Source organism: Belonocnema kinseyi, chromosome 3, assembly GCF_010883055.1.
Source record: "Belonocnema kinseyi isolate 2016_QV_RU_SX_M_011 chromosome 3, B_treatae_v1, whole genome shotgun sequence".
Classification (NCBI taxonomy): domain Eukaryota; kingdom Metazoa; phylum Arthropoda; class Insecta; order Hymenoptera; family Cynipidae; genus Belonocnema; species Belonocnema kinseyi.
The window spans coordinates 59,317,190-59,330,285 of record NC_046659.1 but is presented as its reverse complement, the minus strand read 5'-3'; the positions used below and the strand labels follow the sequence as shown (position 1 = coordinate 59,330,285).

General features: G+C 29.8%; 1 protein-coding gene across 1 annotated transcript in view; it reads right to left on the bottom strand.

Annotated features, from left to right (window-relative positions):
* The window catches only part of LOC117170131, a 20,722-nt gene extending 7,626 nt beyond the window's left edge, over window positions 1-13,096 (bottom strand). Inside the window, exons 1-2 of the mRNA XM_033356671.1 lie at window positions 10,569-13,096; window positions 5,214-6,446 (exon numbers count right to left, since the gene is read on the bottom strand). Coding sequence (XP_033212562.1) covers window positions 5,214-6,446; window positions 10,569-11,149 — 1,814 coding nt within the window. The 5' untranslated portion in view covers window positions 11,150-13,096. The remainder of the gene's footprint in view (window positions 1-5,213; window positions 6,447-10,568) is intronic.

Sequence of the window (13,096 nt, the reverse complement as noted above, 5' to 3'; positions counted from 1 at the left end):
TTTTAGAATGACCCGTGTAAATAAAAGTATTTTTTACCAATTTAAATATTTTTAGCTCATTTAACTTGATAATTAATAAAATCTAATCTCTGTTACGTTGTGAATGATTATTTAGTCGGTCAATTAAAGGAAAAAATTTGAGAAATTTAAAAACATTAATTTCTTCAAGAATAATGAAGTTTTTCTGAATGAATTTTTTGTACAAAAAAACAGCAGACAAAACATATATTTTCATAAAATGCACGTCACTGCAAAAGAAATTAAAAAAAATGTTTAACGATTCTTTAACTACAATTATTGTTGATTTTTTATTTTTACTGCATCGTAAATCAGTACTTGGCGCCGATTAGCTAACGCGCATCTTGATGTTTTTATCAAATGTACGTCCTGAAAAAAAGTTGGAAGAATATTTGAAGAATCCCTCAACAACAATGTTCCGATAATTTCGTAATTTTACTGTAGTTTGATTTTGGGAACAAATTTTTACATATAATTATAGGAATAATTTTTTTTTCATTTTTTACAAAGAATTAAAGAAAAAGATTTTTATCAAATTTTCATCGGTATAAGCCATTTTAAAGGCTTTTTTTTACAATTTTTTAAAAATAATTTATATTTAAATTAAAATGTAAATGTCTTTATCAAACATACGCCGTAAACCATATTTAAATGTTTGAATAATTATTAAAGTTTAATGTTTCTGATAATTCTGTATTTTTACAACAGTGTGATTTTGAAACAAAAATTATTTTCATATCAATAATTTCTAATGATAACAGAAAATTAATTACATTTTAATTTTTTCAAATAAAAAAAATTAATGAAATTTCGCATTACAAAATAATTAAATAAAACCTTTCTCATAAAATCTGAAACGCAATGTTTCATCAAATGTATGTCCTGAAAAAAAAGGTTTGAAGAATATTTAAAGAATTCTTTAACAGCAATTTTTCGATAATTTTGTACAGTTTGATCTTGGGAAAGAAATTACTTTCACTGAAATAATTTCTGATAATAGCAGAAAATGTATTACATTTTAAATTAAAATAAAAAAAATCATTTGTTGAGTTAAAAATTTGTTTACAAGGAATTCAGGGAAAGGGGTTTTTAAATGTAAATCGGTATAAGCCATTTTCAAAGATTTCTTTACTAGGTTAAAAAAAAAATTTAACTTTTCACTAAAGTGTAAATGTTTTCATCAAATGTACGTTACAAACAATTTTTAATGGATTTTTACATAATTATTCAAGTACATTGTTCTTTATAATCTTGTATTTTTACTATAGTGTGAATTTGAAAAAAAAATACTTCCACATAAATAATTTTTAGTAATAACAAAATTAATTACATTATAATTTTTAAGAATTAAAAAATATATATTAATGAAAATTTCTATACAAAACAATTAAAGAAAAGCTTTTTTTAGCAAATTTGTGTTTCTAAACATTTGTTTAAAGAATGTTTCAACTAAACCGCTTTTTCATAACTGTATTTTTACTGAATTCTTCTACTAAAATATTTGTTAATAACTATGCATTATTACTGTATTTTGTACTTAAACTATTAGTTGATAATTTTCTATTTTTAATACAGTGTGATTTTGAAAAAATTTTACGTTCACATAAATAATTTATAATAAGAACAGAATATTCAGTATATTTTAATTTAATAAAATATAAAAAAATTAAAGTTAAAAAACCTTATAGAATTTTATAACTGCGATATTAGCCAAACAATAACACTTTCAATTGTAAATTGTATCCCTATAAGAAATTATATGTAGTTTTTACGGATTTAATCAAATTCACTAATTGTGTGCCGAAAATTGTAAAGAAATTTAATTGTTTTTAATTTACCTGATCCTAAAGCAAGCGAAATTTTTTTTTATATTACGTTTCAGTCCCTATCTGTGTTTGAAATACATTATAATATTAACTGCAAAATTTACAAACATAACATTTTTTGAAAAATAAACATTACAATGGAACTTATATCAATTAAATTATAAAACGTAATGTCTAAGGCATGACTGATTTGTATTGCCTTGTATTGCCTTTGTATTGCCTTGTATTGCCTTTGTATTGCTTGGGACGAAACATAAAAATATTTTTTATTTTCTTATTTTTTTTATGAATGCAGAACAAAAATATATATTATGGACCTTAAGGCCATGTATCGTGTGGGTCACGTTACCAGATTCCTACCTTGCCCTCACTTTTTTTATTTCCCAACTTATTTTCACACAAAGCGCCACATCGAGTTGAAAGTTCGGGATATTAAATAAGAAGCACTAAGAAAGGTGGGTCTGGTTCTAAATATTAATAATTTTGAAAAAAGCAAAACAAATTATTTACAACAAAAAACTTTTTTCATAATTATACAAATTTAGGACCAGACCCAACATTCTTAGTGCTTCTTGTTTAGTATTCCAAATTTTCAACTCGATGTGGCGTTTCGTGTGATAATAAGTTGGGAAATAAAAAAAGTGGTGGTAAGGTAGGAATCTAGTCACGTGACCCACTCATCACATGGTCTTAATACTAATAATTTTGATACTTAGGTTAATTAAAAACGATATCTTTAGAAAACCAGAAAAGATGTCACCTATCTTTTCGTATATTAAATAATTAAATCTCGTTTTAGATTTGGGACAGTGTCTAAAAATAATTATGAGATTCTTGTTCTACTTGGGTGCCTGCCGCTGCATTAAGCATAAAATATGGTGACATGTGTGACTGTAAAGGACAGACCAGATGTATATAATGTTTGTGACAAGCAGTATGTAGTCTGCATTTTTCAGAGTGCAATGTTCTTGAAATCTCTGCACCCCGCGTTTTCACATCGTTCCGGTATGGACACACCTTTGTAGAAACTTCAACGCATTTTTTCTCCAGACACCCATAGATAAGATACAAGTGTAGGCTGTCACAAAACGGAGAAATCAAAAGGAATTCATTTATCGTTCAACAAGTTTTTAGAATCAACAGCCGTAGATTATTTGATGACTTTATTCCGTCAGAAACTTATTGACTTTTGCTGAATGATAAATATATTTCAGAGTTTATCTTTATAAAATGATTGAAAGACGATTATTTCTTTTATCATAGAAAAATAACTGAAATTAGTCCATCAGAATAGTCCAGTTTATATATTTTTATTGGGTGAAAGTTATATTGCAATAATGTTGAAAATTAATATGAACCTAAATGAATCAGACATGTCAAACCGGTTATCATAACATACTAACTGGTATGCAGTTTTTAAACTAAACTTGATCAATTAAAAACTGCGGTAACAGTGAGCACCTAAAATTTAAAAAACAGTGAATTTATTCATTATCAATATATAATTATTATTAATTTATTATTTCTTTCAAATAAATGAATGAATTCAATTCGTTTTACTGTTTCAGTATATGATTCTTTATTAAAGAAATGTTACGGCATGAAATTAGGTAGGTACTTTAATTCAAGACATGTGCGAGGTGCGGCAAATTATTAAGAATCTTTTTATTTCCTAAGCTTTTGTACCATCATTTGAGGTGAAAATACGGGATTCGAAACGCAATAGAAAAAATGGGGACCCAATGTTCTAAATTCTAAGAAGGCAAAAGATACAAATATTTCTAGTCACGTTTACCTTTATCTTCAAAGTAGCATTTGCCTCAATAATACATTTGAATAAACGTGGGAGACAAATTTTTATTTAGACTAGAACATTATTATTTTGTTAAAGTATATTATCTCAAATATTTCAAAAATATGATGTAATATAAATATAAGCAGCTTGAAATATAATCACATTCAGGAGGTCGAAAACATTCAAAATTTAAAGCTTTCAGGAATAAATATTTGGAAATAGCAAGCCTTCAAGTATAAATAAGTTTTAACTCATAGTTACATAATTCAAAAACGGAACTTTAAAAATTTCAAACAAATGCATGAAGTGTAATCATATAAAATTATAATAGTGCTCATAATTAAATGATTTGAAATTGAAGCTTTCAAAATTAAACAATTCGGAATTTGAACCGATAAAAGAAAACTATAAGAACGCCAAATTTAAGGCATTTAATAATAAACTTCCATACCAAACAAAAAATGTTGGTCAAGATTTGTATTAGCAAAAAATTGCATATTCCTTTGAGTTCATATTAATTACTAATAATAAAATATAAATACAAAAAGGAAGACTATAATCAAAAGTCTGAAGTCTTTCACGCATATTGAATAATATATAACTCCTTGTCAGAGGGTTCATAAACTTAATAACTAATTAAAACTCTAATTTTTCTTATTAATCTTGCATACTAATTCAATAAACGGCAGCATTTTTTCACGCACAAAACGTGCGAAAGTGAAAATATTTCTATGACGTAGAACAATTAATTGCACGAGTAGATGTTATCACTTAACAATTTGCGATTATTGTTTAAGTGTATATTATGTTTCCAATTCTTCGAACGACTCTTCCTTTTTCAAATAAATTTCAAGGAAGCAATTACTCTGTTAATAAATTTATTGTATTACAAATATATCTAAATATTTACCTAAGTGTTATATATCTTAGAAAGCTAAACCGTTTGTTTGTTAAATTAATAATACTGTATTTCCAAAAATGATTTTGGACAAAAATATGACTCTGCTTTGAACAGTTCTAATCGAAATAAAAAATTTTTTTGGTCAGGTTTCTGTTTTTTAATAAAAAATGTTTAACTTAGTGAATAGTAATATGCCTGAAGACGAAGGGTCTCCCTTTTTCATCATACCATTCTGTCAAAATTCTGTCACTGAATTACAGTTCGATTAAAAAGTATATAAAGTATAGAATTTTCTATATTTATTCCTACTAAAAGGATTCAAGCCAACTGCACAGTAATAACTTTTTCTTCTATTTTTTAACCAAAGGCAATTCTATTCTTCAAAGAGGACTTGTGAAAACGGTACCTCGAGATTGTTTTTTAAGAACATAATTAAAATCAACGAAATGGTGGATTTCTAAAATGTTTTTCGAACGAACATATTAAAAAGACAAGCAAAGCTTTCTAGCAGGGTGATTTTTTGTTCAATAATTTTCTATAAGATATATTAAAAAGTGTTAAAATTTTAGTCGCTGGCTCTTGGGAGTTTCCCTTATATCTATTTTTAAAGCTAATATTAAAAGTGTTAAATTGCCTATAAATAAAACATTTTAATTTAAACATTAGAACTTACCCATAATTGTGTCCCACCAAAATGCATTTTTGTCCAGGCTTGAATGCATAATGATGCAAAATCAAATCCAGGTCCTTGAGTAACTTCTCGAAATTATAATCTCGAGACCGATTAGGAGCGGAACTCATTCCATGGCCCAATATTTCTGGTGCAATACATGGATACCCCAAACTGGAAAAATAATTCAGTTGGTGCTCGAAGATTTCTGCAGAAGAACCAAAGCCATGAAGAAATACTATCATAGGTTTCCGATTCCTTCTAAAAACCACAAAATCGTTTGGATCCTGATAAGAAGTGAGCAAAGGGCCTTCAATTTCGGGCCATTTTCTTCTGTAATCTTCCAGCTCCAGAGGTCGATTTTGGGACTCTCCCAATTTCAAGGATTCCGTTTTGTTCCACTGACTTTCTCGACTTTTCTTTGAACTACTTAAACGAGCCATCAGCTTTTCTCGCAAAACTGAGACTGTTCTCGTCTTTGCTTTAGGGGTACTTGTACTCTCCTTAAATTCTAATCGAAGCCTCTCAAAACTTTGATCATCTAGAACGTCTTCAAGTTCTCTAAAATCTTCAGGATTAGAATCTACTGTATCGACTGTATTCGTAGATTTGTCTAAGGTTTCAGTCTTTTTCGTTTGTATAAATCTCTTTTCATTATTTTCTTTATCTTCTTCTATAATTACATTTTTGCTTACGTTACTGCCGTTTTCCTTCTCGCCTTTATTTTCATCCCGCATTTTTTCAGGTTCATCCAGATTCTCCCAACTTTTGCTCAACGGAGTTCTTCCTAATTTCGCATCTATAATTTCCAGAAGAGATTCTTCGAGACTGGGTTCCTGTTCCGGTTGAAGCTCAAAAGTTTCCACACTATTAATTCCAGAATCTACACAATCTAATTGTTCTAAGATTATTTCAGAACCAAGTTGACGACGAAGGTAGAAATTTAGTGCATCGGGTTCTTGGGCTGTGCCTTCGAAGGCTGGATTCACGTAACCATTGCATGGTGATTTAAAAACAGCTGTTTCAAATTTCTCCCCTGGGAAGGCGAAATTGATTTTGAAGGTCTCAACTTCGGGAGAATATGTTTCAGAATTATGACATTCTTTTGTACTTTTTTCCATGGTCTTATCGGCAGTACTTTCAGAAGATCTGCACTTTTTTTGGAGAGGATTCCCAGCCTCGGATAAGAACTTCATCGTGTCGCTCATGATTTCCTCTAGAAGGTCGTTGATATACCTGAAAATTAAAATCAAGTATTTTGTAAAATTGAACAAATTTGCTGATACGGCTTTAAGATTTCAAGTTTCCGGGTTTAATATTGAATAATATGAAATTTTAATTTTGAAATTTGTAAATTAAACAATGTTAAAATAAAAGAAGAAGAATTTGTTCCCTTGAAAATTAAGCGATTTCAAAAGAAATATAAAAAATAGTTATGCATTTTTAATCAAACAATTGCCAATTAAAACCTTAAAGATTTTAAAATAAAATGTTCAACATGAAAATATAAAAAAATTGAAATTGAATAAGATTGTAAAGTTTTTAATTCAAAATTTAAAAATTGATACATGCGATTCTAAATTCAAGCTGTCGAAATTGCATAGTTCGATTTCGACTCCTTGAATTAAAATGCTTAGTAAATTAATTTAACAATAAAAAGTATATATGTAATATGTTACAATTTTAAATATTGGTGTGGAAAAATCAAATGCAAACCATTTTAAAATTAACAAAAATTGGTAAAATTTTAAGTTTAAAACGTTCAGAATTTACTCCTTAAAATTTGAACTATTTCGAGATTAAACTTTCAAATCATTCAGAATTGAAGAAAAATTGAAAGAATTGAAATAAAAACATATTGAAAATTAAGAATTTCAATTTTAAATATCAAAAAGTACCATTTTGCATGTTAAAGTGTTTTAAATTGAATATTTTTATCTTAAGATCTTAAAATTTTAAAGAAATGTAATAGAGTGAGTAAAACAATGCAATAATTTACCCATTTAAGCGTTAAAAATTGGACGATATCAAATTTGGAAGAGCTCCAATTTGAATATTTATACATCTTTAGCTGTTGTTATCTGTAATTGGAATCTCAAAAATTGTAATTCTTATTTCCGTAAAACTTAAGGTTTGTATTGATGTAAAATTTTCTAAACGATATGCTATTTTGGACATATTTCGATATAAATCGACCCCAGGTATTCAAAAATCATTTTTTAGTGTCCCTGTGTGTGTGTGTACGAAACTTTTTTCTGTTCAACATATCTCGAAAAGTAATGATAGTCCAGATCTAAAAATATTTTAATCTAGATCGGCTAATTATGTAAATGTGTTTTTCCGATGAATAAGAAAAAAATAACTTGCTTGTATGAGAATTTGTTTTTGATATTCGAAATATAACAATAATATTTATGTGAACCTTTTAGTTCAATGCTACCGTATACTATATTTGATATATTTGTTAAAAAGGACAACTGTTTAATAATGGGAATACAATGCCAATACCATTTTTCTTTTAATTTTTAAACAAAATGATTTACTTTGATTGTATAGGGATTTTTTTTATATTGGGAATAAAACAGTGCTATTTTTATTGACTTCTTCCTGTTTTCGAGGCTCTTTGAAGCAAAGAGATCATAAACTAAGCACAAGTTTTTTAAATGTTCTAACGCTTCTGATTTAAAATATAGGATGCATAAAAATCACAAAATTAAATCATTTTAAAAAGAATGTGTTAAAAACTTTAAACTAAAAAAAATAATAATTGGAATGATGTAAGTTTATTGTACAACTTGTAAATTTTAGGCTCGTAAAGGTATACTAAAGAAATGTAAGAAATTACATTTCTTTAATTTATATAATTTACAATTTATAATTTAAAGCTTTCAAAATTGAACAATTGTGGAAATTATGCACATTTTTTAATGGAAGTATAATGCATTGTATGCATTTGTAGTATAATTTTAATTTTTAAATTGCGCTCAGCATAATTAAAAAAACTTCGCAAATCAGTGCAATCTTAAAATTAAAAAATTCCAAGGCTAAAATTCTAATACAAAAAAAATATGTATATAAATTCCAAATATAATCATAGTGGTTATAAGTGTTCATAACGTGATAGCAAAATAATTTCAGCCAGGGTGGGTCGCTCGCACTTAAAAAAAAGTTTCTCCGTGCTTTTGTAGATTTTAATCGATCATTTTCCAAGAGATAATTCCTATTTGAATTATCCCTGTTCTTTGAAAAAAATCTTAAAAGCCTGTGTAAATGAGAGAATTTTTTTTTGGATATTCAAAAAAACTACATTGGCGAAAATTCACTAAGACAAAAATTCCCAAGTGCCAGGAATCCAAATAGGAAATACGGCGAATTTTTACAATTTTGGTTTTGGAATTTAATGAAATTATCTTTATAACGTATAGTTTTAAATTGTTCTTATCATGTGTAGGAGTTTGAGCATAGAAATACACTAAAAAAAATTTGCCCGCTTCGCGGACACATTCTCATAGCGCGGTGCGCGCGCGGCTGTCAAGTTTAAGCGCGTCTACGGCGCGCGACTGTTGGTTCTCGCGCTTCACTTTCTATAATATATTTATCTCGCGATCGGTCTTTGTGTATTCCTTACATTTGTGCACAGATTTTTTAAAACTAAAAATCAAAATATCGACAATAGTAATTTGGCGATAGTGACTTCTTTTTTGTTGAAGCTCCTTCGGCTTTAACGAATACATTCTCATCACGTATCTCCTGCTTCGCACGCGAATTTGTATTTCAACTTTTCTATCATTTCCATAAATGTATATTATTACAATTCATAACATGCAACTGAATTTACTCATTTCCAATTTTATTTTTACGATTTAAACGTAGCATATACGGTTTACACATCAGCCTTACCTTTTTTTAATTTATAAATTAAATCCCTACTTCAGTGACCCACAAAACTTCGATTAACGTGGGTGTGGGGGGGCGGGGGTTAGTTTCAAACAATAGTCATAGCTGGTTAGTGTTTTATGATGAGAAGTTCCACCATCTAATATCTTCTCTGATGAGAATGTAAAAATGAATTAATTTGTCATGAATAATATTTTGATAGTTCTGTTTTTTTTTTTTAATCGTAAAAAATAGCATTTTTTTGTTGTTGTTTGCAAAACACATTTATATAATTGAGAAACTCGGAAATACTGTGAAATAGTCTAAAGAAAAAATATAATTTTTGATTTTCCATAATGTTTTTATGCTGCCGAAATTTTTCGAATGCTATGAATATCCGTAGACAACATTTTTGAATTTTGAAAAAAGTGGTCTCAAAAATATTCAAAATGTGCTCACTTTTTGAATTTTTATCCAAAATGGCTGTCTAACGAACTCGACCTTCATTTCAAGATAGTAAAAGAATTTATCAAAAAAAATCCAATCAGTCAATTCTTTCGAAAGTTATCGTGCTAACAAAAAAACCATCAACGGACGGACAGACAGACAGGCTGACAGACACATTCGTAAAAACCTGTTTTTCGGATTCAAAGGGTCTCAACGTGGACATTTGACACAAACTGGGGGGGGGGGGGCAAATTTTTCTCATATCTAATACCTTCTCTGATGAGAATGTAAAAATTGAAAAGACGCAGGAATCGAAGTTGGAAATACAACGAATATTTTCAATTATGATTTTGGTGGTTATAAATTGTAATTTAAAAAATGGTCTGAGCATGTGTGAGTTTTTCAGCATAGAACACACATAACAAATTCTTCTAAATCCCAAATTTCGAAAATTATGAGTGAAAAGTTTTCAGGTACCCCAAAAAATTCTCTTATTTATACAGATGTTCAGAATTTTTTCCCAAAATAGGGATGAATTAAATAAAAATTATCTTTCAGAACATTTTTGACCTTCAGATGTAAAAAAAATTTAATCAAAACAAAAGTTTAACTTTGCAAACTAGAAACAATTTTTCATAATTTAAAATAATAAACCTACATTTTTTGTATTTTATACAGTTGTTCATTTAAATTAAAAATCATATCTAATGACTCAAAGATATTCTAAGGAAGATGATTGCAGTTAGTTTAGCAACGTTACTAAACACTGGCACTTTTTTATTGCATCATTATCTCAGTAATGTTTGTGCAATAATTACTACATACACAGGATGCATGCGATATTATTTCAGAAATTTATGCCTTTTTCAGTGACAACAATTTCAATTTGCAAAACCTACTTTCAACACAAGTTGCATTTTTAAAGAACATACATTTTTGTACAAAAGAAAACTCTTTAATGAAACATTAACTCACATAAGTATACTTATGTAAGTTAAAGTTTTACTTTTATAAAAGTAAAACAAAGAACCATACCTTTCCAAATCCTTGACGATTTTATTTTTAACCTCCACTTCATCAATCTTCATTTCTTCTACTTCTTTAGCACTTCCTTCCCAAATCCTACCATCCCTAATTTTCGATTCTTCACCCGTGACCCTTAAATTCTCCAAAGTCAAAGAAACTCTTTTCTCAATCTCCTCAATATCCTCCCCCGTTTTTTCAGCATCACAAAGACTGGTCCTAATCCGGTTAATTTCAGCAGAAATAATCTGTTCCTCAGTAGTGCTCAACCTGCTTGACTGTCTAAACGAACACCTACAGTTTCCTGAAGGATGAGGTCTCCTGGTCCATCTCGAGAAGAAATTATCATTCACAGATTCAGGCCTGTCATGCCCACTGCTTTCGTAGAATCTGCCACTTTTTAGAGCTGGTCTTAATATCCTCAACGTCCTTCTTGGTCCCACCATGAAAAAATCACAATCCGGCAATTCCACCTGTCCAGGACCAATTCGATTTCGATTCCTCAAGTACTCAAAACACTTTGAATACCAGCGAGGACCCGGCGTTTCCGTTTCCACCTCCATTTGTTTCTGAGGCCAATTTTCAAGGGTCATAAACTCCAACTAGACTAGAATCGTTCTCATACTAAATTCCACAACTGCCTCTTTTCCATAAATAATGCAGTTGAAACTATTTGAAATCTTTCGCTACTCGTAAACTTGGCGCCAAACCCAACTAACATCCTCTATGTCTGTTACTATTGTAATTCTCTTTAGAACTCAGAACAGAGTACCTTGTCCCGATTTTTTACTGTTTTTTTTTTATTTCTTTTTTACTCTACTTTGTATCTGTTGCTCTATTTTTTTTTACTTTTTTACTAGGATCTTTTAGCCGGCCTTGACCGGCAAATAAAACAGGACCTGCGCTTTTCGTTGCTCGGAAAGAACTATCTTGGATAGGAAAAACGAAAGTAACGTTACGCACGCTCTCCCCATTCACGGTACGATGCCTCATCCAATACGCAGTGCCTTCGATCCGTGATTATGAATTTAATGTTCGTCGGATTTCGCTAATTAAAAGTTTATTTAAAATTTTAAAGGAAAGTCTGCAACTTGAAGTATTCTTTCAGACTTTGTATTGTGACTTTGTATATGACTATTGTATTCGTATATTTTTTTCTCTTTCATTAATTTTCATCAACCTGTACTTTGAATTACTTCTTAAAAGTCAAGTTCAGAACTTTACATCTTGACCTTTCTGAAATTTGTACTCCTTTTTCGAATCGATGTTATTTCTGATTTATTATTCTTTTATCTGCTAAGTTACTATTGACTATTTCGCATATATCATTTATTTGAATTGTACTATACTTTGGAAGTGAATCATAAGTCATTTAAATAGTAGAATAAAATATACTAAATTTAAGTTAGTATTTATTCTACTTTTAACATTTTTAAACACTTGCTGCATGCTACTAAAATTTATTTGTTTTTCGCGGGAAAAAATGTCACTTTGGAATTGAACTTGTGAAAGATAAAGAAAAGAATATGCAGGTGGGATAATGAATCACGAGCGTTGGTGTGATGCGACACTGACATGAGATCTTCTGCTCGACCTTTTGACGTTTCGGCACGATTACAAGTTTCTACTATTCCCGAGTGTCAATTGTCGACAATGTGAGAGCTATTATTCAAAGTTAAATTAACCCGTGTTTTTTCACTTCGCCAGCTGACGAGATCCACTTGTTGCATGCCAGCGGTGCTCAACTTTAGGTCAAATTGTTATTTATCAATATTTACATACCATTTATTGCTTCGTTTCTCTCATTCGATAGTTAATTCTTGGCTTCAGATTTCCTATTTCTTTATTTAAAACTTTCCTTCATTATTGAACACTGATCACTTTTCCTTCTTTATTTACATCCTTTTCCCTTCCTGTATTCTATCAATTACTTCCTTATTGTTTTGTATTCTTCTTACTTCCTTATGACTAACCGGCTCCCCCTTTCCCCTTATTTGATCTTTGCCATTGATTCCTTTGCCTGCAAAATTATTGCTGTCCTAGTTTTTCTTCCTCCTATCATTTCACTTCCTTTATTATTTGTAGCTTTTCTTTTACTTCCTCCTTTTGCCCTTTTTAAATTTTCTTTCTTCCTCCTTCCTTTTTCTTCATTAATTTGTTTGTCTTCTTTAAAGAACTTTTAGCCTGCTTTTAGGAGGCAGAATTTAAAAAAAATAGTGTTTTGTGCACTGGGAAATTGTGTTATCGATGACGCGCTACAAGTGACAAAGGAGACTCTCTTCATCCTGCACTCGCGTATTGTCGACACTTGCACTCACTCGACACGATTTGACTCGACTTGTAGTTTTCAATGACAAAGAAAAAAGAGGTAACTTCGCGAAGAACGTTTGACCACGTGCCCCGAAACCGCGCGACTCCGGTTTGATAAAATTTCCCGTCAAAATAGTCCACATTTTTCTGAACCTCTGACAATAATAAAAAATGTGGAGGAGTTAAGAACGGTCGACAGTTCCGTGCTCAGGTCAGGGCAGCCATAGTGG